At 40.1% G+C, this 26260-nt stretch overlaps 1 protein-coding gene across 3 annotated transcripts in view; it reads right to left on the minus strand.

The window, feature by feature from the left end:
* The window catches only part of TP53BP2 (tumor protein p53 binding protein 2), a 91781-nt gene that overhangs the window by 61199 nt on the left and 4322 nt on the right, over positions 1–26260 (minus strand). The window contains exon 1 of one of the 3 annotated variants that reach the window (XM_089529392.1): positions 7334–7591. The exons of 1 other annotated variant lie outside the window; for it this stretch is intronic. In XM_089529392.1, coding sequence (XP_089385518.1) covers positions 7334–7360 — 27 coding nt within the window. In that variant the 5' untranslated portion in view covers positions 7361–7591. Of the gene's footprint in view, positions 1–7333; positions 7597–26260 lie in introns of those variants that run through there. One more of the 3 variants, XM_089529396.1, reaches the window with a different exon arrangement.

Consider the following 26260-nt stretch of genomic DNA (forward strand, 5'->3'; position numbering starts at 1 on the left):
GTAGTTGTTGGGATCACAGGGTTGCTTTGGGTTTCTTTTAGAACGGATGTGCACTTATAGCATGGATATCTGGAAATGGGGAAAAAACAAGTAGAAAAACACTAGTTCTCAGAAAGTATTTTAGCCACTTACTGCTGTCATGTAGCAGTTACACTCCCACACATCCACAGCATATGGAAAGGTGGAACAATCTTAATCACTCACTTTAACTCTTTACCTCTACAGGCAGTAATTCATTACATCCTGTTAAAAGACTTCATATCATTATTTGCTGCAGCAAGCCTTGTTTGGTTTCCAGTGGTGTCCTTTGTTGACCACAAGTTACTATACTGTTTAAAACATGTTTGCTTGTTCTCTACAGTACAGAAAATTTAGGTAAAACTTACTGAGATGTTTTTCTTCATCTATGCAGGGTGTTATCAGACATGCTAGTAGCAATAAAACGTCCTTTCCACATATAACCATTAGACTTGGAACATTTTAATTGTTAATTTCAATCAAAAGCCAGTGTGACACAGCTTATGTCATATCTCTGTTCAGCCAGAGACAACGTCAATGATTCTTAGCCTAACTCACCTCACAGGAAGGTTATCAGGAAAGGAAATACACCATTTATGAGCTGCTAGGATGAAGAAGGATATAAATCTAACTCATTTGTTGAAGGAAAAGCCTTTATTTAGCCAGCTGGACAACATACAAAGATTATTTTGCAATGAATACTTTAATGACGTCTTCCTTGTAGAAAGCTCTTTTCAGACAAGCAGTATCTCATAGTGGAAATGTAGCTGCTACTTGTAATCATGTAAAAATGTAATCATTTTGTAAGCCAGTTACAAATATATAGTCCGTCCACCCCATATGAAGCCTTGCCGTACGTGGACTTGAGCTCATGCAGACCGCAAGCCCAGGGAGACAAGGAAGAGGAGAGCTCCACCATTGAAATCAACAGGACTTGAGATCCTGCAGTTTTTCACATATGCGGAGGGGTCCGGAACGGATCCTCTGTATATACAAAGGGCCCACTGTACCAAAATATATATTAAAATATGATTAATAAAACAGAAGTAGAATGCGACTTGATTTGTGATAGTAGAATGCAACTTGATTTGTGATATTTCTGATATCTAAAAGAACATAACCAAAATAATGACCTAATTGCATAATTCTCACTACTTCCATTCTCACCAATTAGCAAAGCTGATTAATATTAACTAAAAATAGGAAAATCCACACTTACATATTGTCAGTCAGTATGGTTGCACATACAGAAAATGATAAACACATGCTAATAATGTTAAGTTATTTTGGGCAAGCTCCATGAGACCAAAGGATAGTTTATAAGGATATTCCTAAGCAAACTCCATTGCCAGGTCACACAGGGTGCATCCACATTGTAGAAATAATGTAGTTTTCACAACACTTTAACTGCCATGTCTCCATCCTACAGATTTGTAATTTTGTGAGGCACCTGCATGCTTTGGCAGAGAGGCTGTAAAACTACAACTCCCAGGATTCCATAGGATGGAGCTACAGCACCTAAAGTGGTGTCAAACTGCATTATTTCAAGAGAACAGTCTTATCCATTAATTTTTTCAAGTACACCAATTTTGTCAAATTAATTGGCCATATTAACTGACCAATTAATTGGCAATATTAAGTGACATGTAATTAGACACCTTAATAGCAAATGTTTTCTTTTACTTATTGTACCAGACCATTCTATGCTACTGCTCCTTTATTACAGAGGAGGGTCTGATCTTTGTTTTGATGAGTAAAAGTCTATAGCTACCATGGAAGAATTAAATATTTAGGAAAAGTTGAAGATCTCTTGTCAAACAGAGTATCTTTCATGTTTCTATGCCAATGCTGTATAGTGGTTAGAGTGGAAGACTGGGATCTGGCTAAACCAGGTTTCAGTCTGTAGACAGCCATGAAACTCAAAATGTGACTATGTGGCAGTCTTACTCTCTTAGCTGCACCTAACTCAAAAAATTGTTGTGAGGAGATAATGGAGAGTCATGTAAACTGACTTGCTATAGAATCATACAATCGTACACTTGGAAGAGACCACAAGGGCAATCCAGTCCATCCCCCTGCCATGCAGGAACTCACAATCAAAGCATCCCCGACAGATAGCCATCCAGCCTCTGCTTAAAGACCTCCAGGGATGAATCCACTACACTCCGAGGGAGTTTGTTCCACTGTCGAACAGGTCCTGCTCTCTGGGGCAGCAGAAAACAAGCTTGTTCCCTTCTCAACATGACATCCGTTCAAATATTTAAAGAGGGCTATCATATCACCTCTTAACCTTCTCTTCTCCAGGCTAAACATCCCTAGCTCCCTAAGGCGTTCCTCATAGGGCATGGTTTCCAGACTCTTCACCATTTTAGTCGCCCTCCTTTCGACACGCTCCAGTTGAAATCAGGACAAAATTGGGGGCATACTTATCAAATTTGCAGATGACACCAAATTAGGAGTAGCAGCTAATACCCCTGAGAACAGGATCAAGATTCAAAATTACCTGAACAGACTAGAAAACTGGGCCAAAGCTAACAAAATGAAATTCAACATGGAGAAATGTAAGGTACTGCACTTAGGGCAGAAAAATGAAATGCACAGATATAGGATAGGGGACACCTGGTTGAACAAGACTACATGTGAAAGGGATCTAGGAGTCCAAGTAGACCGTAAGTTGAACATGAGTCAACATTGCGATGCGGCAGAGTCATGTAAAATGGTGAATGGTCTGGAAACCATGCCCTATGAGGAACGCCTTAGGGAGCTGGGTCTGTTTAGCCTGGAGAAGAGAAGGTTAAGAGGTGATAGGATAGCCCTGTTTATATATTTGAAGGGATGTCATATTGAGGAAGGAACAAGCTTGTTTTCTGCTGCTCAGGAGACTAGAACGCAGAACAATGGATGCAAACTGCAGGAAAAGAGATTCCACCTGAACATTAGGAGGAACTTCCTGACTGTAAGGGCTGTTCGACAGTGGAACAAACTCCCTCGGAGTGTAGTGGAGTCTCCTTCCTTAGAGGTCTTCAAACAGAGGCTAGATGGCCATCTGTCGGTGATGCTTTGATTGTGATTTCCTGCATGGCAGGGGGTTGGACTGGATGACCTTTGCGGTCTCTACCACGATTCTATGATTCTATACTTACAGGTGGTGTAAGCTATATTTAAGAAGGGGGAACTGGCAAAACCACCAGAGTATCCCTGGCCTAAGAAAACCCATAAAATTCATGGGTTCGCCATAAATCAACAAGGAACTTGAAAGTAAATATTACACACACACACACACACACACACAATCCCCAATAACAGAAAGAGCACAGAGCCTAGAAAAGACAAGGGAATGATGCACAGAATTGCAGGTAATTGCAATTCCAGCACCAAAACTGATAATAATTTAAAAGACAGTATAAGTCCCCTCCATTTTATAAAATACCAACACTACCAGAAATTAAAATCTATTAATGTTGACAATGTTTTTTAATTAGGCAGACATAGAAAGCAAAGAGTCAGAAGTTTGCCAGTGGCTACTGTTTGTATTCATTTTACAAAACATTCAAACCAAGAATCAGTATTAACAATTTCTGCTTGCTTTTAAAAAGTGCAGTTTTTCAGAAACAGACAAGTTTGCACATGAAAACAATTACAGTTTTGTACTGTATTAACAACTGAGCACATACATATATACACTACGAGAACATTGGTTGTGTACATGTACACAACATACTCCCTGCTAGCGAACTTTCTAGGATCTTTTGTTCCCGTTGATCCTAAATGGGCAGATGCAACTTTACAGACTTCATGCACCATCCCAGTGTTTCCCATTTCCTATCATATATGTGTGTGAAGTAGCAACTCTCTTAGGAAACCTGATCTGACAAAGGAATTCCAGTCACTGAAATGTCCTGAAACTATTTATTTCATTTTGTAAGAAGCATACAGACCTGTTTTGCTCATGACTTAAGTATTTACATGAAACCTAGGTAACTCTTGGGCAAGCAACACTTTTGTACACATGAGGGAATGGGTCGTAACTGAGGAGGATTTTGTTTGTATTTGTTTTTAGCATATTTGTATATTATTTTAGTATTTTAAAATGTGGTGTTTTATCGTTGATGTACCGCCCTTTGGTGGAAACATTATTATGATTATTTCCAGGAAAGTTCATATTCAAAATAAATTAAGACAATTCTCTCCTGGCAGAATAATGAGTTAGCAGGTGTGTTTTTTAAGCTCAAATCTGGTGTACCCCCCCCAAAAAAAAAAAAAAAACCACGGGGAAAAATAGAGCAGCACTGTATATACTAAATACAAAATGAAGACTATCTTCCTATTACACAAGGACTACACTGGAGAAAGGCAAGATTTTCCTTTCAAACTTGCTTTGAAATGCTGGAGTCTCTCTTTAAACTGCTTCAAAGGAAGCCTTTATCTTCTATTATGTTTTATTCACAAACTACACTCCACCCCCCTCTTTCAACAGTTGTTTCTCACTGATCACAACAAACCTAGCTGGATTTTGGTAGTGTAGTGCAGTGGTTTGAGAGTTGGATATGGGAGGTCACAGTTCAAATCCTGGCTTGGCTATAGAAACCCACTGGGTGACCTGAGACGAGTCTCGTTCTCTCAGCCTCAGGGGAAGAGCAATGGCAAACCCCCTCTGAAGAAACTTGCCAAGAAAATCCTACAATAGGAGTTTGTCTTAGGGTCGCCATAAGTCAGAAAGGCTTGGAAGGCATATAGCAACAACAAAAATAGCTTTTACAACCTAAGTCCAAAACACACTAAAATGGTGAAGGGTCTGGAAACCATGCCCTATGAGGAACAACTTAGGGAGCTGGGGATGTTTAGCCTGGAGAAGAGAAGGTTAAGAGGTGATATGATAGCCCTGTTTAAATACTTGAAGAGCTGTTGACAGTGGAACACACTCCCTTGGAGAGTGGTAGAGTCTCCCTCCTTGGAGATCTTTAAACAGAGGCTGGATGGCCATCTGTTGGGGATGCTTTCATTGAGTTCCTTCATAGCAGGGGGTTGGACTAGATGGCCTTTGTGGTCTCTTCCATGATTCTACACTGCAGAGATAATCCAGTTTGAGACCAATTTAACTGCCTTGGCTCAATTCTAGAAAATTCTGGGAACTGTAGTTTGGTGAGACATTTAGCCTTCTCTGTCAGAGTGTTCTGGTGTCACAACAAACTACACTTCCCAGAATTTCTTACCACTGAGCCAGGGCAAGTAAAGCAGTCTCAAACTGGATTATTTCTACGATGTGTTTTGGACCCTCATCCCTCTCACTGAGCAAATTCCAGGCGGGCAGAAGAAGTTAATTCCACCTCTATTTTAATCTTAATTTTATACTGTTTTAACTGTGTTATTTGAAGTTGTTTATTGTTTTAAGGTGTTTTATCTTGTGAGGCGTCTTGGGTCCCTTTTTGGAAGAAAGACGGCATAAAAATGAAACTAAATAAATAAATAAATTTTACAGAACAGTCAGTGTAAAATGTTTTTCTTTGTTAGAGCAGGAAATGTTTCTGAGGAAAGAGGAAAAGGTTTAGACCCAGGAGTAGAAGGCAGTGAAGTAAACAGTCATTCAGGTAGAGAGAGATCTTGTAACCCCTTTGAGACTAACTGAAAGGAAGAAACTGATAGCACTGAGCTTTCCTAGACTTCAATCTACTCCTCAGATGCATTGAGACAGAATAATAATATTAATACTATTTGGAGAGAGATCTTGTAGCCCCATTGAGACTAACTGAAAGAAAGAAGTTGGCAGCACGAGCTTTTATAGACTTCAGTCTACCCCCTCAGATGCATTTGGATAGGATGATGATGATGATGATGATGATGATGATGATGATGATGATGATGATGATGTAGAGAGTGAGTTTATAGCCCCTTTGTGACTAACTGAAAGAAAGAAGTTGGCAGCATGAGCTTTCCTAGGTTTAAGTTTGCTTCCTCAGAGGCATGTTGCCAACTTCTTTCTTTCAGTTACTCTCAAAGGTGCTTCAAGATCTCTCTACAGACTGAATCTACATCTTTGAATTCTGGTCGTTCGGGTCTCCATTTTCTTAAGGCGCTCTTGGGCGAAAGGCAGGCGGCAGCAGCAGCAGCAGCAGCAGCTCCCCTGAGAGACCCGGCGGCTTCTCCCGAGCCATTTTAGACCCTGGAGGTCGGCTGTGCTCCCCGACCCGCCATTTCCTTGCTCCGGATAAGAGCCGTCCGAGGAGGAGGAGGAGGAGGGAAAGAGGACCAGATGTCCTCGCCGCGAAGGAGGGCAAAGCCACCCCCAAACGGGGGACTTTCAGTAAAACTGGAGGGCATGACCTAATAAAAGCTAAAAAGACTCGTAGATATAGATATAGATATATATTTCTGCGAGTCTTTAACTTTTATTAGGTCATGCCGTGTGTGTGTGTGTGTGTGAGAACTCATGCTTCTCAGTCGTGCTCAAAATGGAGGACGTTTTGGAACTCCTCCTGGACAGAAGGTTGAAATGTAGGGCATGCCTTGGGAAAAGGAGGGCGGCTGGTCAAGACAAATGTAGGGCGATATAAAATAAAAGCTAAAAACACTCCTAGAAACACAGACACTCACACACACACACATGGTTCTTGTTGGGTGCTGATTCCTCCTGGACCTGGACGGAAAGTTGAAATGCAGCAGGGCATGATGCCCTGGGCAAAGAGGGCTCCTTGGAGAGTCAAGGGAATGTAGGGCCTTCCGAAACAAAAGCTAAAACACTGCTAGAAATATCTCTAAACTCGTGCTTTTAAGCCTAGCTCAGAATGGAGGACGTTTCGGAGCTGCTCCTCCTGGACGCGCTTTGGAAAAGGAGGAGGCTGGTCCCTCTGGGCAGCCAAGGGAAATGTAGGGCAGCATAGACTCAAAGCTAAAACACACTCCTCGAAAGCTCTCTAAACTCGCGTCTCTGAGGCTTGCTCCCTGGTCAAGGGAGGGCAGTCCAGAGAAACCTCGGACCTTCCGAAATAGGGACTAAGGAACCCTGACACAGAAGGAGAAATGCAGCTCTCTTAGCCGTGCTCAAAATGGAGGACGTTTTGGGGAAGCCCTCCCGGGCAGGAGGCTGAAATGGAGGACCGTGTCCTGGAAAAGGAGGGCGGCCCTGAGCCTCCGGATCCCCCCCAGAAGCCCCGTTTCCCACCCTCCCAGCGCCCCATAACCGCTTCCCTTCAGGAAAAGTTGGGAGAAGGAGGGAGAAGGAGGAAAAACAGTGACCCGTAAACCACCACCAAGAAGCCCTTGGCAAAAGCCATTATCCCCCTCGCGCCCTTCCCTCTTTCTGGTCCCTCTCGCTTACCGGCATCATCTTGGCCCCGAACCGCATTGAGGCGGGTAGTGCCGGTCTCCCCCGCTCTCGACGGGGAAGGAAGCCAGGAAAGGCCGGGGCTTGAGGCCTAGCTTGGCGTCCTCCGGGGAACCTGTTGCAAAGGGAGCCGCTCGCCCTCCCTCCCTCCCTCGCCCGGCCTAGGCTTATTTGGCGCTTTGTCTCCACTCAGAGGCCGCCCAGAAAGTATCCCCGCCCCGAAGAGAGGCCTGGGCTGGGCTCCGAAGGGGAGAGAGGCCTCCCTTATAAAGCCCAGGCCAAAGGGAAGGGAGAGCGGGAGCCAGGCACTAGGCCTGAGGGCAGCCTCCCCTTCTTTCTGAGGCCATTTAAACTGCAACTTCAATAGGAAACAATAAAAAGATAAACATCAATAAATAAGAAGCTCTTAGAGTAAACAATGCACTTTTATTACAACGGGGGGGTTGAATTCCCATCTTATAGTAAGTTAATGATGAATCGCACAAGTATTTTATAAGTTTACTAAGAATGATATGTAAAATTTGGTAACAGACACAATGTAACACAATTGAATAAGATACTAAAATTATGGATAAACAAAGCATTTATTATTGCAGTAACAAGGAGGTATTCAGAGTAATGTATATATTTGAGTTAATATGATATGCTATGGTTTTTTATGTTTTGAAAATGTTTAATAAAGATTAGTTATAAATAAATAAATGATACATGTTTTATTTATAGCCCACCTATAATAATGATGTACAATAAAATACATCAACAACATAATACAATGCATACATAAAAATTACAGAATCACCTTACCTCCCTCCCTTATAAAACTAAACAACAGCATTATAAAATACAGATTAAAATTAATTAAAATAGACATAATTAAAATGAGGCATCTTGAGGCAGACAAGGGCAAACCATATCAATATAACGGGATGGTCAGTCAGGGAAGAAATAAAATTATTATTATTATTACAACATATATTATTATATATTATAGCAATAGCAGCTTCATTTATTTACTGCTTCATACCACACTAAGCACTCTCTAAGCCAGTGGTTCTCAACCTGTGGGTTGCGACCCTTTGAGGGTTGAATGGCCCTGGGTCACCTAAGACAATCGGAAAACGCATATTTCCGATGGTTTTAGGAACCGAAGCACTACAATTTTATGGTTGGGGGGTCACCACAACATGACGAACGGTATTAATGGGTCACAGCATTAGGAAAGTTGAGAACCACTGCTCTAAGCAATTTACAACTATAAGCTAATTGCCTGGGTACTCATTTTTCATTCATTCATTTGTTACGACAAATAATCAGCATAGTAAAAAACAAGTAAAGATGCATATTTTACAAGGCAGTTGATTGTGTATAATATACACTTTTTTAAAACCACTTCATCATAACAGGAAGCTGTGAGAAAATAAATAACCAAATATTTAACAAAGTTATTTTACTGCACCTCTACGGCAATCAATAGCAGCTGCACAGAATGGCAGTTATCTGCTCATTTAGATCTGAGAGAAGATATTCTACATAGAATTTGTCTTGTCTATATGGGAATCTTTGAATAACAGGAGTTTAGCAACCTCAGAAGGATGCAAAGCTGAGTCGCCCTGAGCACCTAGCGAGAATTTGAACTCACAACCTTGTGGTTTGTGAGTGAGTGGCTGCAGTACAGGCATTTAACCACTGCACCACCACAGGAATCTTAATTATCTTAATTATCCCATCAAAATCGTGCAATCACGATTAAAACACGATTAACATTTTCACACAGCGCGCAGTAAAAAAGCCATTAACCCCTGGGAATAACCAGGCAATAAACAGCAACAAATCATTCAAGGGATGAAAATCCAGTGAATGATTTGTTGCGGTTTATTGCCTGGTTATTCCCTGGGGATAATGGCGCTCTAATGATAATGTCATGTGAAAACTTCAGTCATGAATGCGCAATTTTCACAGGTTAATCATCATGGTAGAATTCAAAGATATAGCCAAGTTAGTCTGTGGAGTTAGTTTGTGAAGAGATCTTGTAGCACTAACTGAAAGAAGTTGGCAGCATGAGCTTTCTTAGACTTCAGTTTACTTCCTCGGATGCATCTAAGAAAGTAGACTGAATTCTATGAAATTTCATGCTGCCAATTTCTTTCTTTCAGTTAGTCTCAAAGGTGACTTAAGATTTCTCCACTGGATATTCACCAATTATACTTCCAGTTGTCCCTGTGTGATAAAGTCCTTGGCTATTAGTCCTAAGAAACACCAAAATCAAGACCCAGCAAATGTAAATGAAAACCACCCAGAGACCGGGGGGGGGGGGGTTCCCAGCAGACAATGGATCATTAATTAAATAGATACCCTGTAGGCTTTGCCATTCAACAACAGGCCAACAAAGAGATTAACTTGTAAATTGCTTCATCTCAAGAAATAGATTATATACCCCACTCTCTTCCATGCCAGCATTCTCTGAAGATACCAGCCACAGATGCTGGTGAAATGGCCTATTGGCCCAAAAGAAAACACAAAAAAACTTTCCGAAGACTGCTTCAAAAGGTATCGGGCCTCTCATAGTTTTCCTTCCTGAACTCTAAGGACTTTGTTCCCACTTTGGAAAAACAAACAACCCCCCTATTGTTTAAAATTTTGAACATAAACTTACCAGATGACACCTGACATAGCAAATCATGAAGCAAAAAAGAAAATGGCAACAAGTGGAAGCCGGAAAACGGGGAATGTACTAATAAGCGACTGGTGGGAAACAATTCGAAGGTATAGCCGTGTTAGTCTATAGAATCAGTTGTAGAGAGATCTTGTAGCACTTTTGAGACCCACTGAAATAATAAACTCCATAGTCCAACACCCAAATTACGACACCGTGCCGGCTCTTCTATGCTACTATATCTACAAAGGATACCATCTGTTGAACCAGTCAGTGGTGAGGACCCACAACAAAAGTGTGGCAGTCCCATTGATAATGTCTCTGCTGGTGGTGTGTTATACTGATAGCCCATCTTTCCTCCAACCTTATGTGGCTCTCATCCTTCCTTCTTTTTTTCTTGTTAGCTGCCTTCGAGTGGACATCAACCCATGCCAATGTATGAGAGACCTCCAAATCACCCTATGCTCAAATGCCCTGCTCAGCTCCTGCAGATTCATGGACGTGGCTTCTCTGACTGAGTCTATCCATCTTGAATGTGGTCTCCCTTTTTCCCCCCTTTGGCCTCTACTTTTCCCAAGCATTATAATCTTTTCCAGTGAGTCCTTTCTTCTTGTGATATGGCCAAAATACAACAACCTCAGTTTAGTATGCAAAGGGATCTTGTAGCACCTTTGAGACTAACGGAAAGGGAAAAGTTGGTAGCATGAGCTTTGTCTAGTTCCTTTACAGTTCCTTCTTTATCCTCAAAAAATCAGGTGAGTAGATCAAACAGAAAATGAGGAGCCCACACTCATCCTATCAGTTGCATAGCTTAGTGGGGACCTAAATATAGATTTCTGAGTCACAAATCTACACTACACCTACCTTTGTTTTGTTATTTATATGAACCCCACCCTCTTGTGCAATAGAACATTTTCATACTGGTTAGGATGGCATTTTAATGCTAATATTGACTACAGCAGCAGGGACTGTTCCTCAGGATTCTCAATAGCAGAATGCTGTTTTAATTCAATAACAGACTCCCTTGCCCAGATAGAGTTTTGAAACAGACTTCTGCAATACAAAAAGAAATTTACTATAATACAGTAATTAACATTATCTAAGAAGCTGTGTGACAGAAGAATTAAGAAATAGAAAAATAAAAAAACAATAAAGAAATGTCATTTTTGCATTGCAGCATCATGTTATAAAATTATCCTTTCCCACACACCTGGAATGTACTGAGCAATATTGACACACAGATACCAGCACCCTGACATGAACATTATCATGGGTTTGGCATTCTAAAAGGCTGAAAGTCCATGTTATGTTCTGAAACAAGAAGCTACAGAAAGTCATTCTGACTTTTTTGTATAGGAAGCTGACTTATACTGAGTCAGACACTTGATACATCTAGCTAGTATTGTCAACACTACCTAGTAGCAGCTCTTTGGGTTTCAGGCAGAACAGGTTTCTAGACCCATCTGCAAATGCCAAGGACATTCTGCATCTGAAGCATTAGCCCTGCCACTGAACTGTGGTTTCTTCCCTTTCATTTCTTTTAGCTTACCAGAACCTTATTGTTGGTGAGTGGCTTCAAGTTATTTCTGACTTATAGCAACCCTGAAGAGAACCTATCATGTGTCTTTTTTGGCAAAATATGTTAAGAGGAGGATTGTCACTGGCGCAAAACAGACCAACAGAATATGCCGGCTTGGGGACGGCATGGGGACTGGTGTTTAGATGATGCACGCCCTGGCGCAGCTCCCAAGCTAGCATCATGCCACCCACCCAACTAGATGGCAGGCAGTGTTGTGGCACTCTGGTGGCATGGCATTTATACGCTACACACAGCAGGAGCACCGAAAAAGCACTGCCTCAGCAGAAAGGGTGGCTTTTTTTTCTACCCCAAAAAGGAGCAGCATTTTGCTGCTCCTTTTTGGTCTGGAAAACCACTGGATAGGGGCTGTGGCGTGTGGTTGCTGTGGCCCCAATCCTGCAATCACAGGAGTGGCATCAAGCCGCCCCTTTAGGGCCGTCTGTACTGGCCCATTGTCTTCCTCTTAGGTGAGAGAATATGACCTGCCCAAGATCACCCAGTGGGTTTCCATGGCAGAATGGGAATTTAGATACCTTTAAATACCTGCGTCATCAGTATCACAAAGGTGCGCACAATTTGCTTGACATTTTTTAAAAAAACTATCAGTGGAGCTATGGGCTAGGAGTCATTTTTTTCTTCTTTCCCATGAAATAAACCCACAACAGACTCTGCTCCCAAGATGGTGCAAATTAAAGCTCTCGCACACATACTAAATTATATTATTATATTAACATATGACTGAAAGAGTGTGGCTCCCCCCCAGGCCAACCTATCCCAGGGTTTCTTGCTAAGGGTTGTTCTGAGGGGCTTGCCATTGCCATCGTCCAAGGTTGACGGGGGGTGGGTGGGGGATGTTGGCCAAACAGTGTGAAGTAGAGGCGCATAATTTGACTGACAGTTTTTTAAAAAACCGAGAACGATCAAAATGGCAGCTCCATTTTAAATCGATACAAATGGTCATGTGAACCTCATCAGGGTTAAATTGCCACGGAGAGATTCGATCAGGGTAAACATAGTGGGAATATTGATTCGGTATTGTATCATCGAATCTCCCCGGATTTACTAGTCACAAAAATGCCAGTGTGAATGAGTCCAATATTTCTCCCATTCAGTTGACCGTTAAGTCTTGCAAGCATACAAGGTTTAACTTGTTATTTGTACCTTGGAGCAAGTCCTATGAAATCTTGCTTTGAATGGAGAAGATGTAGGATTCTACAAGTGAATAAGCCACTTTTACAGGAATTTGTACTGAAATCTAATTCTGAAAATCAGAATTCCCAAAACAGAATAAGTATGTAGAACAATAATATTTTAATATGCCACTTTACAAATGCAGCATAATTTAGGGTTGTGTTGTTTTTTTTAAGGAACCAAAGGTATCAGAAAAGCAAACACTTTGTTTTTGCATTGGTCTTTGCTTTATCTCTCTAAAATCTTCCAAAGAAGAACACTGTAAAAGTTTAAATACAGTGGGAATTTCCCCTAATAAACTGCAATTTATATCTATGATGGCAGTAATTCGTTCTCTAGCCTGTGCTGTTCAACTACTAATAATAATGAACAAGAAACAGGAGGAAACAACATAAGGAAACAGGAACTATAGATTTTAAAGTATAAACAGAGCAGGAACTGACAGGTAAAAATCATCTGTAGCATATGTAAATGTATCCTCTTACAACACTGAGTACCAATTTGTTTATAATTTGGTAATATTGTTAATGAAGTGGTTCAGATGGCAGAATGAGAAAATAAATATAGGTATGTGAAAAATGACTCAGACAGTCAGAAAAATTAAGTGAATCTGGATTCCACCCCAATTAGGTAAGCGCTAAATTTATGAATGTACAGCTTCTCCACTTGCTAAGACTTCTTGTGGATATTCTTGCTGTAGTCTCAGTACTCTTTAAACTATTCAGAAACTTGAGAGCTGGAGGGAGAGTTTAAGTATAAATACATATGACAGAGCCTTGTTGTACATTAAAAGACTTAAAGTTATTGTGGCATTTGTTTAAGAAGGTATAGGACCATTTTTGATGCAATAGATAAACATTACTACTACGGGTGAGCAGGAAATAAAGAATAAAACAAAAATAATGGCTTAGGTGGGAGGTTTTAATTTTATTCATGTTGACCAGTTGTGTGCATATGTGTTTGCATACACCTGTCAATCTGTCGAGTCACCTGTCAACCTATGGAAACCCCATGAATTTCACAGAGTTTTCTCACATAGGGAATAGTCGTAAGTGGTTTTGCCAGTTCTTTCTTCTGAAATACAGCCTACATCACTTGGTATTGTTTGGCAGTCTCCCATCCAAGTCCCATTCATTATGGGGTGTGGTGGCTTAGTGGTTAAAAAGACGCCAATTCTGACAATCGGAAGTTTAAAAGGTTGGCAGTTCAAGCCCCGAGTGCTGCATGACTAGTCCCAGCTTCTGCCAACCTAGCAGTTCAAAAGCATGCACATGCAAGTAGATAAATAGGTACACTTTGGTGGGAAGGTAACAGCGTTTGGTGCAGTCATGCTGGCCACATGACCACTGGAGTCATCTTCGGACAACGCTGGCTCTTTGGCTTAGTAACAGAAATGGGTACCACCCCTACAGTGGGTTACAACTAGACATTAATATCAAGGGACAACCTTTATCTTTACTTTTTACATCCAAGTACAAACCAGAGCTGACCCTGCATAGCTTCCAAGTTCAGACAGCATCTGGTGTCAGACTGGCCAGTTTTATTGCCCACTTATTTAAAAAGACTACATAAACATTCCTTGATGATTTCATAAACTGCATTGATTGATGGGAGAGGAATTTATAAACACAATTGATAACACAACTGCCAGCACCAAATTGCTCTGCATAGTAATACAGTGTTCATTTATAAGGTACTTTTGTCTTCCTTTTCATATCAAAAAGTCTTCACAAGTGGTTTACAATATCAAACTTTAAATTAAACATGAATGCAAAACAAGACTCTAGTAAAACAAATCAGTTAGAGCTTCTAAAACAGGATGCCCAAAAATAATAAAGAAAGGCAAGTTTCCTGGGAAAGTGAGTTCCACATTCATGGAGCCACCACTGCAACACTCTGTCTTCATTCTTGACCAATCAGATCTAATTAATGCCCGGCTCAGGCAAGTTAAAATAGTGTAAGTGTAAAATAGTGTAGTATCATCCTAAACCCAAACTACAGTGGGTCCTTGTTATCCACTGGGGTTTGGTTGCAGGATTCCCCGTGGATAACAAAATCCGTGGATGCTCAAGTCCCATTAAGTGTAATGGCATAGCCAAATGGTGTCCCTTATATAAAATGGAAAATCAAAGTTGGCTATTTTGAATTTATATTTTTTAAAAACATTTTCAAGCCATGGATGCTTGAATCCGTGGATAAAAAATTCATGGATAAGGAGGGCTTACTGTATTTAGGCGTATAAAGGTGATCACATGTCCATGTGAGGTTGTGCTAGCCAGCAACCAGTGCAATGAAAACAGGAAAAAAAAACAGTGTGTACAGTTCGAGTCTCCTTTATCTGGAATTGTAAAACCCAAAATATTCCAAAATTGTCCACATGGATGGCTCAGATACTGACACCTTTGCTTTTTGATCATTCAGTGTACACAAACTTTGGCACAGTACAGACCGCCCGAAAACGGTGGTCTGCAGGGACTCATTTTAACTCTGGAAGGATGCCACAGCCACTAAACCACACAACATCTCTCTGGAGTTAAAAGAACCTGGTTTTTCCAAGTTCTTTTACCAGTGCCCAGGTTACATCGCGATGGTGCACTCATGACGTAATGGACATGCCATGACGTGTGGACACTATGCGTCTGTTATGTGGAAATGGTGGCGGCCGTGCGGACAGGAAGCCATTATAAGACCACCGCCTTTACATAGTAGGGTTCCAGACCATGCAGTTGCTATGTAGTCCGGAACCCCAGTGTCGCTGCCGCCATGCCCCTTTTGGCCCGTCTGTCTCGGGCCTTTGTTTCATGCACAAAATTATTTACTATATTGCATATAAAATTACCTTCAGGCTACGCATGAATTTCATGTTTAGTCTTGGGTCCCATCTCTAAGATATCTCATTATGTTTATTCAAATGTTTCCAAATCTGAAAAACTCCAAAATCTAAAACACATCAGGTCCCAAGCATTTTGGACTCAACCTGCAGTATAGTCCCCGCATCTCAAGGCCTGGACTCTGTCCTCTAGGCCTCAGAGCAAGGAGAGGAATCTCAAGGAGAAAGTGTTTCAGACTGGCTCCTTCTCTCAAAGGCTTCTTGAAAAGCAGCCGACCCCATACAGACAGGCCAAAATATAGCTGCTTCAGGTCATTTTGGAGGTATGCTGTTTAAATGATGCATGTGTCCTAAGAGTCCAGAAGGACTGGATTCTTAGGACTGGATCGTGGCTTTGGCGCAACTTCCGAACTCTTAGTATGCATGCGTCATTTAAACAGCATACTGCCAAAGTGACTTGAAGCAACTTTTTTTTGGCCTGTCTGTACGGGTCCAGTGCTAAGGCTCAATGGAAGGGGGGTATCAGCATGCCTCACATGCCTCAGAAACTATTTAACAGGGTATACATACTGGATTGTTGTTTTGTTAGTTTTCCTACTTTACAGTTAATTTCCCCAGATTTGTTCCCAATTTTCTGCTTTACCTTGAATGGTGAAGACACAATACAATATCCTTAGCCTGAGGCACAAATTCCATTGTTAGCAAAAAGCATGCTACATTGCTCTCCTTCAATTCCACTTAGGCATTTGATTTCTTCCTCTTTTAATTATTGATTTAACTTCTTTCTCTTGTTCTCTAGCTCCTATTCCGCCTTGCAACATGTGGCTAAATATCTTTTCCTCCCATATTCTTGTCCCCTTTCTCTCCCCACCCCATTCATCTGCTCCCTCGTTTACTATCCCCCCCAGCCTCCTGCAACTTCTAGCTAACTTTTCTCTTCGCCATCTTTTAAATCCTTTCCTACCTTCTTTCTCTGATCCTTGCAACACCAGCCTACATTTGTGTTCTCCTTCATTCCCTATTCCTTCTTTCTCTCTTTTTTATCTTTCTTCTCCTCCCTTAAACAATCATAGCTCTCCTTCCCTTCTTTCCTGCTCTTGAACTCCCTGCCGCTTTCCTTTATCCTACAACTCTGATACATTCTGGCTTTCCCTTTTCTCTTTTCCTCACTTCTCATATATCCTGGGCTGCATCCACAATGCAAAAATAATGCAGTTTGACACCACTTTAACTAGCATGGCTCACTGTTATGAAATCCTGGGAGTTGTAGTTTTGTGAGGCGTTTAACCTCCTCTATCAGAGAGTTCTGGTGCCATAACAAACTATAGTTCCCAGAATTCCATTGTATTGAGCCATGGCAGTTAAACTGGTGTCAAACTGCATTATTTCTGCAGTGTTGATGCAGCCCTAGTTGCATTCATCTTCTTCCCCTTTCTCTAGTCCCTCTCCTTCTCTCTAGTACTCCTTCTCCAATAGCTCTGCCTTCTCTGATATCCCTGTAGACTATCTTAATTAACATCAGAACTAACACTTGTGATAAAATGTAGGCCTGTGACTCCAACATCATCACTTTTCTTATCCTGTATGCAGTGGTGTGACTGAGGTTGGTGTCAGTCAGGGTAGGAGGGGACTATCTTGCCCTCCCCCCTGACCATCCACCTGTCCAGACCACTGCTGAGGCAGTGTATGCTGTGGCCTCCTGAGAGCCCATTTAGGGTCTGGTGTGACTGCTGAGCAAACAGAAAAGGGAAGTGACCCAGTAGCCGTGGCAGTCCCTCTGGGTGTACCGCCCACCAGGTGTGCTCCAAACCCCCTGCACCCTCTAGTGATGCCTCTGCCTGTATGGTTTTTAATATATTTGCCTGGTGAAGCCGGTGAAGCCACAAAAGTTTACATGATTATTTTGTGCTTTTTAGTTGGCCCAATGAATGAATTTTGTTGTATTATATTTTGCTGCATGGCCAGCATGGCTACTATATGTTTATTCTAATTTTTCTTTTTTTGGCAAGGGTGTGTGGAAATTTTCAGAAAAAGTGAGAAATACAGCATTAACTCCCTGCTTTACAAACTGTAAGTCAATTTGTTATTTTAGAAACATAAAAGTCATTAAATAATCTCTAGTTTGTATCAGAACCATGTATGGTTCTGTCATGATGTGTGAGATACAGATTTCTTCTAAGTACCAAAGTACCAAATCAAATTAATCACAGCACAAAACAAGTGAAGCAGCAATTTCCAATTTATTCATTACAATCTTGCAAGAAGGGGTGTCTCAGGCAAGTAGGCACACCGTCTGAGGTTTTACACAGTATTTATAAGACATTTTCTGTTACAATATTTCTATCTCATTTTTTTATTGGCCAAATCTAGACATGTGATCAATTTTAAGACCACCTTTTTAAGTATGTAAAAACTCCACCCATAACATATCTCATCATACGTCTCATGACCATTTAAATTAGCCATTATAGATTCATAGGTGTGTTCTAATATTCATCACCCCCCATTACGCATATTCAAAAGGGGATATCTCTTGACTTTTAGTAACCCCACCAAAAAAAAATAGTGTTCTTGAAATGTAATGAGGATGGAGCTCTCTTATCAGTTGGCTCCAAAAACTGCTTTGCCTCCTTTGCAAAGTTGTCCTTGACTTCCAGGTGCAGTCTTATTTATTTATTTTTTAAACAGAACACTTAGCCATTTTGATAATCTTAACAGAGACAAAAATACTATTTAAAATAACTAAGTCCAGCATATTTTATAAGTGTATCTTATTTATTATCAAAGATATAACCCCCCTTTATTCTTATAAAATATATTTAATATTTAATAAATAATAGTGTTATAAAAAGCTTATCTAAAAACTCTTTCTTTTATTAATTTATATATTTTAATAAAATTCCCTTTCAGTTAAAGGGCCTCAGCTGAGCTTTACTCAATCCTATTAGAATAGATATATTGATTATAATAGTATACATGTATATATGTGGTTCCATGCTATTTATATATGTAATCTAATTATAGCATACGATTATATAATCCTTTCTATGCTAGTCATGTGTTTCTAACTCTTATTAAATCTTATGTGTTTGATTCAAATCCATTTCTCTCATGATGATATGGTGATATTATAATATGATGACATGCTGACATTATGTTATAATACTGTGATAACCTGGTGAATGATTGGGAGGGTGGACATGGGGAATATCTAAGGGCATTATACAGTCGCCCCTCCTAACTTGCGGATCTAGGATCTGTGCCCTTGAATGTCTGTAGAGGGGTATCTTCTGTTATTTCCAATGATGCGCGTATGCCTGGGCCACACACATGGGGGCACGCCCCATTCAAGCCTGAGGCTTGAATATGTGCGGGCCTCCTTTTTTGCCAGGGGGGGGTCCAGAACAGATCCCCCACAAAAACGGAGGGCGAACTGTATATTAATCCAGTGGGCACTCTGGATTTGGGAAGAAATGGATGGCGCAAATGGTAACAGGGTAAACGTTTATGGGTTTATGATTCTTCCTTTCCTGCCAGAGGATCTGGTTGTAAAGAAGGGATAATTCTTTCCCTTCTGTAAAGGTGACTGAATGATAAACATGGGAGGGGGGAAAAGAGGACTTGAAAGGTTGCTTTGATCGGGATCAAAGGCTGGAGATGCAGCAGGGGGGGGGGGTTGGTGTTGGATAATGGGAACTTTTACACTACAATTTTGGGAACAGACTTTTAATTCTGACAAAAACCTCAGATGAGTAACTTCTGTCTCAGTACCTGAAATAAAACTCTTTTGTTTTCTTGGTTACTGGGAACTGAGTTTGCCAATCCTGACAATTTGTGCATTGTTAATAGTAGAGCTTGGAACAATGTTTAAAAAAGGGAGGAGAAAATACTGGGAGAAGTCTCATGTTTTGGCTCTGAAATATCAAGGTCTGGGATGTTTCTGACTTGGCAACTCTGTTGTGTTCTGCCTCTCTTCTGTCAGCACCCAGAAACCATATTTTCAATTCACGGCAGCTTCCCAGCTGTTTCCAACAGCAGTCCATCTAAAACTAGCACATTTTTTAAAGGAAAGCTTTTTAGATCCTCTACAAGCACTGCTCAGTGATTGTATGTGGTCTAAGTAACTGTGCTACAAGTTCCATTTGCATACTGATCCAGCCTAACAGGGCTATGTCTTTGAATTGTAATGACTGTACATTACTTGCATGAGAACACATTACGGTCATCCAGAAAATAAAAATAAAGATTTTGAAATATTGTATATACTAATTATATACAATACTATTGTATACAAATGCTAGCTGAAAATAAGTTCATTCTAAAGCAATTCTAATCCTATAGTCTTTTAGACTTCACCTACCAGTACCCCTGACAAACATCCATGCTGCTTCTGGGAGTTGAAGTGAAAAACATCTAGAGGATTAAAAGTTGAGAAGTATGTTCTGAAGATTTTAATTTCAACCTGTCCTACACTTACTCTAACTTGAACAAGTACAGACCAATAACAACAGAATTATCCCACTACCTATTATTCAGTTTAAATATTAATTTTCATGTTGGCAATAGCAAATTTTATTATCAACATAAAATTGTGATATTAACAGTGCAATTCTATGCAAGTGTGTTCAGATGTCGCAGTGCTTTCAAGCCAAGTGGTAATGACAAAAAAAATAGCTTTCCTTTGATTCTTCTAACATTAACATTTTTTAAAGTAAATATTTTGGATCCTGTCTATGAGATTGCCTAACTCAAGTCAGCCTTTGAGTCATGAGCCTTAGGTTAACTCAATGACAGTTATGCTTTGGCAGGATAACAATCTAGAACAGAATACCAAATTGCATGACAAAAAATGTTGGATCCATACAGAAAATTCAGTGCACATTACATAGCCAAGATGTTAAACAACACCATCTCACTGTTGTTTTCATTTATGCAGATCACAGCAAATGCTGGAAACACGTTTTGATCACATTTCTTAAAAAAAGTACATGACCATTTAGTTGTACAGCCATTCATAACGTGCCTTTTAAGTTGTTGCTGAATTGGAGAGGGTTAAATTTTCAGGTAAATTAGAAAAGGATTTAAATTTTAAGATAAAGCAAAAGGTTAAGCTATTGCCTCAGAAGCGAAAACATAGCTTTTCCAGAGTAGCACAACCTTTCAAATTTCCAGTAATTTTTGACTAGCAAGGTAGAAAGAATAAAACCACATTATGTCATCACTAGTGCATTTCATTGGATAAGCGTCAACACTGTTTCTCAGCAACGCTTTGGAACAGACAAACTCTACAATTAACTCTTTCATGTATGTTATATAAACTGAATTTCATTTATTGTGATTGCTTTAAAGTTGCAAGCATAGTTCCCCCCTTTAAGTTGCTAAGATGCAGACCTTGGAAAAATTACATTTTGGGGCCACATCTCTCTGACTGCTCTGGTTACTATGTCCACATATCATGCTGCCTGAGAGATTTTGAGACCTGTAGCTCAAAACAGTTATTTTTTTCCAAACTCTGGTAAGACATGGGTGACACTTGTTTCTGATTTTGATCAATATGGAGGGGGGGGGGGGAACATTTCTGCAACAGCTTAAATTTCTGTAGACAAGCATATGGCTAAACTCAGTGTTTTACAACGTGGATAAAATTAAGGTCTATTATAAAAACTAATTATTTTAAATCTTTAAATTGTAAGTTAAGTATTTTACATTTCAAACTAAGTATTTAAATTGTGTGAGATCTTCTTAAGATTATTTTATTGTTTGCCCCACAAACAGAGACACACACACTTTGAGCTGTATATTATAGGGGAAGATTTAAAATATTTAAATATTCTTGGATCCATTAACACTCTCCTGCCCAACCTTCCAATCTTATAATTTGTTGTTGTTTTTTAAGTGACTCTCTAATAGTCAGGGTAGTAGTGTACTGGTTTAGAGCAATGTTCTGAGATTTAGGAGATCTTCGTTCTGATACTCAATTACTGTACTGAGGTTTTAATAATGGCACTACAATTGATCTAGCTAACCATTTTGAACTTTAGTGTTCTTTCTGTTTGTAATCTGCCTGGGTGAGACTGCACTGTTTCACTTGAAAGGTGGATAATAAATATTTTTAATAACAAAGAAGTATGTACACAACATGTTCATATGTATTTCAATTTCAAAGGTCACAAACACACTGTAACTCATTGATCATCAATTATACCAGTGATTCTATGTACTTTTGACAATAGATGGTTTCCCCGATTGTGTTGATGTTCCCAACTGAGATAGTAAGCCAGACGAAAGCATCCACAAGGGGTAGGTCATGGGGAAATATGTAGCTAGGCAACAAGGCAGGGCATTATCTTCACACATATGTACTCTCTTTCTGGGCTGGATTCAGAGCATTAATTAGCCACAGGTTCCCTTCTCTTTCAATACAAGCTTGTTCTTGTTGTTAAGTGCCATCAAATTGACTTTGATCTATGGCAACCCTATGAATGAGAGAACTCCAACAGCCCTACTCAGATCTTATAAATTCAAGGTCTGACTTGCTTCAGTAGTCGTTCCAAGTCTTTGCTGTTTTCTGCTAGTATTGTGGTGTCATCTGCTTACCTTAGAATCACAAGATCATAGATTCACAGAATCATAAGGGTTGGAAGAGACCACAAGGGCCATCCAGCCCAACCTCCTGCCATGCAGGAACTCACAATCAAAGCATCCCTGACAGATGGCCATCCAGCCTCTGTTTAAAAACCTCCAAAGGAGGAGACTCCACCACCCTCCGAGGGAATGTGTTCCACTGTTGAACACCTGTTACTGTCAAGACATCCTTCTAAAAGTTAAGCTGGAATCTCTTTTCCTGTAGCTTGAACCCATTGCTCCAGATCCTATTCTCTGGAGTTGCAGAAAACACGCTTGGTCCATCCTCAATATGACACCCATTCAAATATTTAAACAGGGCTATCATATCACTTCTTAACCTTCTCTTCTCCAGGCTGAACATAGCCATCTCCCTAAGTTGCTCCCCATAAGGCATGGTTTCCAAACCCTTCACCATTTTGGTTGCCCTCCTCTGGCACACTCCAGCTTTGCAACATCCTTTTTGAATGTTGTGGTGCCAAGAACTGAGCACAGTATTCTAGGTGAGGACTCACCAAAGCAGAATAGAGTGGTACTATTACTTCCCTCAAACTAGATGCTTAAATTGTTGTTGTTCCCTCAGTTTTCACATCTCCTTCCTCAAGAGTCTAATCCAGCTTTGTGTAAAATATGTTCAGGATACACGTTCAGCAGATAGGATGATAAGATGAAGCCTTGCCTCATCCCCTTGCCAATAGGAAACCATTCTTTTTTTCCATATTCTGTCCTGACAGTGGCCTGTTGTCCTGAATATAGATTATGCATTAGGATAATAAAACATTGTAGTAAACCCATTTCATTCAAAGTGATCCTTAGTTTTTAATGATCTGCACAATCAAAGACTTTGCTATAATCTATCATGCACAGGTTGATTTTCTTCTGAAATTGTTTGGTGCACTCTATTATCCAACATATGTTTGCAATATGATCCCTGATGCTGCTTCCTCTTCTCAACCAAGCTTGGACATCTGACATTTCTCGCTCCATCAATGGCTTATGTGAGAGATTAATGCAATAGTCTGGTTGTTAATGCGATCTCTGGTGTCCCCTTTCTTGGGGATTGGAATGTGTGTTTTCCAATCTGTTGGCCAAACTTTTGTTTTCCATATTTGTTGACAGATTTTAGTTAGAATTTATACTTTTAAAAAATATTTTCAAGCCGTGGATGCTTGAATCTGTGGATGAGGGCTGACTGTATATCCTTTGATTTGGCTACATGTCTCACTATTAATGTCACCCATCTCATCTTAGATTTTAATTTCTTCAATATAACACTGAGTAATTATCTGATTCAAAATGTCCTATTCCTGTCCACTTTAGCTCACCCATCCCAAGTATTGCAGTGTTTATATGCTCTGGTTTTTTTGTTTTGTTTTGTTTTACAATGTCTAGCTTCCTCTAATTTATGCTTCTCACATCCCATATTCCTATATGTGTTGTGCAGCTTTGGACTTTCCTTTCACCTCTGAACAGCTGAATGTCCTTTCAGTTTGAGTTCAGTTACATCATTAGCCACAGTGCTACTTGTCCTCGTCCTCTGCTCTTCCGCAACAGCTCATTGAGTACTTTCCAACCTGTGAATCTCATCTTTTGACACTATGCCTTGTTTCATTTTGTATTATCTCATCATAGGGTTTTCAAGGTAAAAGTCTTCAGAAGTGGTTTACCATTGCCTTCTTTTGGACATTGCTAAAAAAAATCCTGTCTGACATGGGAGACCCTGTCAGCAACACTGCTACCAGCAGCATAGCCTCTTCCATCACAGAAGCATGCAGTCCTACCACCATTGAAAGTTAGTGCACACAAGCTTACTTGGGAGTAAAACTCACAGGTCTTTACTTCTAATTAAGCATGGATTAGAGTTCTGATCCTGAAGGGTACAATTCAACATATTTCTAATCCATTTATTTAACCACTCAGAAAAAAAAATCTCTATTTCTTTATCAAAAACTACTTTGACCACTTTTAGAAGAAGGATGATATTTTGGTAGTGCTATCAATGTGTGTTGTGTGCCTGCAAGTCATTTCAAACTTATGGCAACCCTACCCTATCATAGGGTTTTCTTGACAAGATTTGTTCAGAGAAGGTTTGCCATTGCTTTCACCTGAGGCTGAGAGAGTGTGACTCACCCAAGGTCACCCAGTGGGTTTCATGGCCAAACTGGGAATCAAACCCTGGTCTCCAGAGTCATAGTCCAACACTCAAACCACTATACCATGCTGGCTCTCTCAGGGACGTAGCCAGGGGGGGTTCTTGGGGTCTGGACCCCCCCCCTTCCATTAGAAAAATGAATGGTGCGTGCTGCTGCACCACCGCGCTCAAGCCCCATTATAATGGTGGCACTTAGTCTGGACCCCCCCTTCCTAAAATCCTGGCTACATCCCTGGCTCTCTGGTGCAATCAATATACATTCATTAGTTGTTGAGGTTCCATAAAAGCTCATGTTTATTTTCAAGGAGGGGTCGTTTGCTTCCTGTTTTGTAGCATTTGTAAAGTAATTAATTTCACAGGTGCTCAGTTAAATAGCACTACTGGCATTTAGTGGTAGACGTGTGTGTGTGTGTGTGTGTGTGTAGTGTATTCTGCTATTCCAGCCACCACAGGGAAGCTTACAGCAGAGATAAATATATCAGATGTAATAAAATCACATTTTAGAAATATATAAAAGCAGCCAGGAGATAAATGGAAAAGATTGCCTGCAAATAATTGAGCAAAATACACAAGATAAACAGTATTAGTACTATGTCAGAAAGCTAGAAGAGAGTAAGGCTTTATTCTAGTAGTTTCCAACACACAGTTTGGAGAAATTACTTTTTAGAGTACAACTTTCAGAATCCTGCAACTTCCAGGGAGCCCAAAAAGGAGTCCAAAATGTAAATCCTCTGCTCCCACTCATTTCAGACAGTAAAGTGGGGCGGCACAGGAGACATTCTGAAAATTAGAGGTACAGTATATTCATATTTAAAAAAGAGGTGCCTGAGATATCCTACCCCAATTAATTGAGGGTTTTAAGAGCCAAGATGAGCTCCAGGTGTTACTAAATGAAAACAAAATACACTGTAGTTATTTAACAATGGTTGATCCTGTGCCTACCACCTGATGAAGAATTGCATGCGTATGATCAAGGCTTGCTTTTCTTAAAATAAGAGATTAATTCCAAGGTTAAAGTCTGTCTGAATGTGATACTCTGTAGCTTTTCCAATGTACTTCTCTCCATGTTTTGGACTATATTCCCATCAGCCCAAGCCAACATGGTAAATTCTAATGGATAATGGGAACTGTAGTCCCAAATATCTGGAAGGACACAAAGTCTAGGAATGCCTTAATTGCTCTTCTCCCTGTTTTGCTTTAATTTCAGCCACAGAGTTAAATAGGTGGGCCAAACCTACTGTAAATAGAGGATAAACCTACTGTACCTTTAATAGTTGTGTGAAAGATCAGTTTTCATCCGATGAATCTTTCTATTTCCGTATACAATAAAATATACAGCACCTTGCCTTTTTTTTGCATGGAGTCTTGGAGTGAAAACTATGCCATTTATAAATGAGTGGATCAGTAGGCTGGGAGATGGAAAGAAGGAAGCAAAGATCAAGGCCACAGAAGCAGCAGAACAAAACAGCTTGCATCAGCTACACTAATTTCACAAGCCAAATCTTGGCCATGGTGATCCAGAATTTAAACATATAGCTTGAAATGTTTTGGATTTTTATTTTTATTTTTATTTATTTCTTTGGATTTTGGAATACTTGTATTTGCATATACATACATAATGAACTATCTTGGAGATGGGATGATACCCAAATCTTAAAAAAAAAATTCATTTATGTTTTATATATACCTTATGCACATAGCCTGAAGATAAATTTCACACAATATTTTAAAATAATTTTGTGTATGAAACAAAGTTTGTGTTCACAGAACCAACAGAAAGCAAAAGTGTCAGTTGTCTCAGTCACCCATTTAAAGAGTCTTGGGTTTCTGGAGTATTTTGGATTTTGGAATTGTGGATTAGAGAGACTCAACCTGTACTGTAGTTTCAACTA

The sequence above is a fragment of the Sceloporus occidentalis genome, unplaced genomic scaffold (genome assembly GCF_023333645.1).
Source record: "Sceloporus occidentalis isolate IW3139 unplaced genomic scaffold, rSceOcc1.0.p SCAF_6, whole genome shotgun sequence".
Taxonomy (NCBI): Eukaryota; Metazoa; Chordata; class Lepidosauria; order Squamata; family Phrynosomatidae; genus Sceloporus; species Sceloporus occidentalis.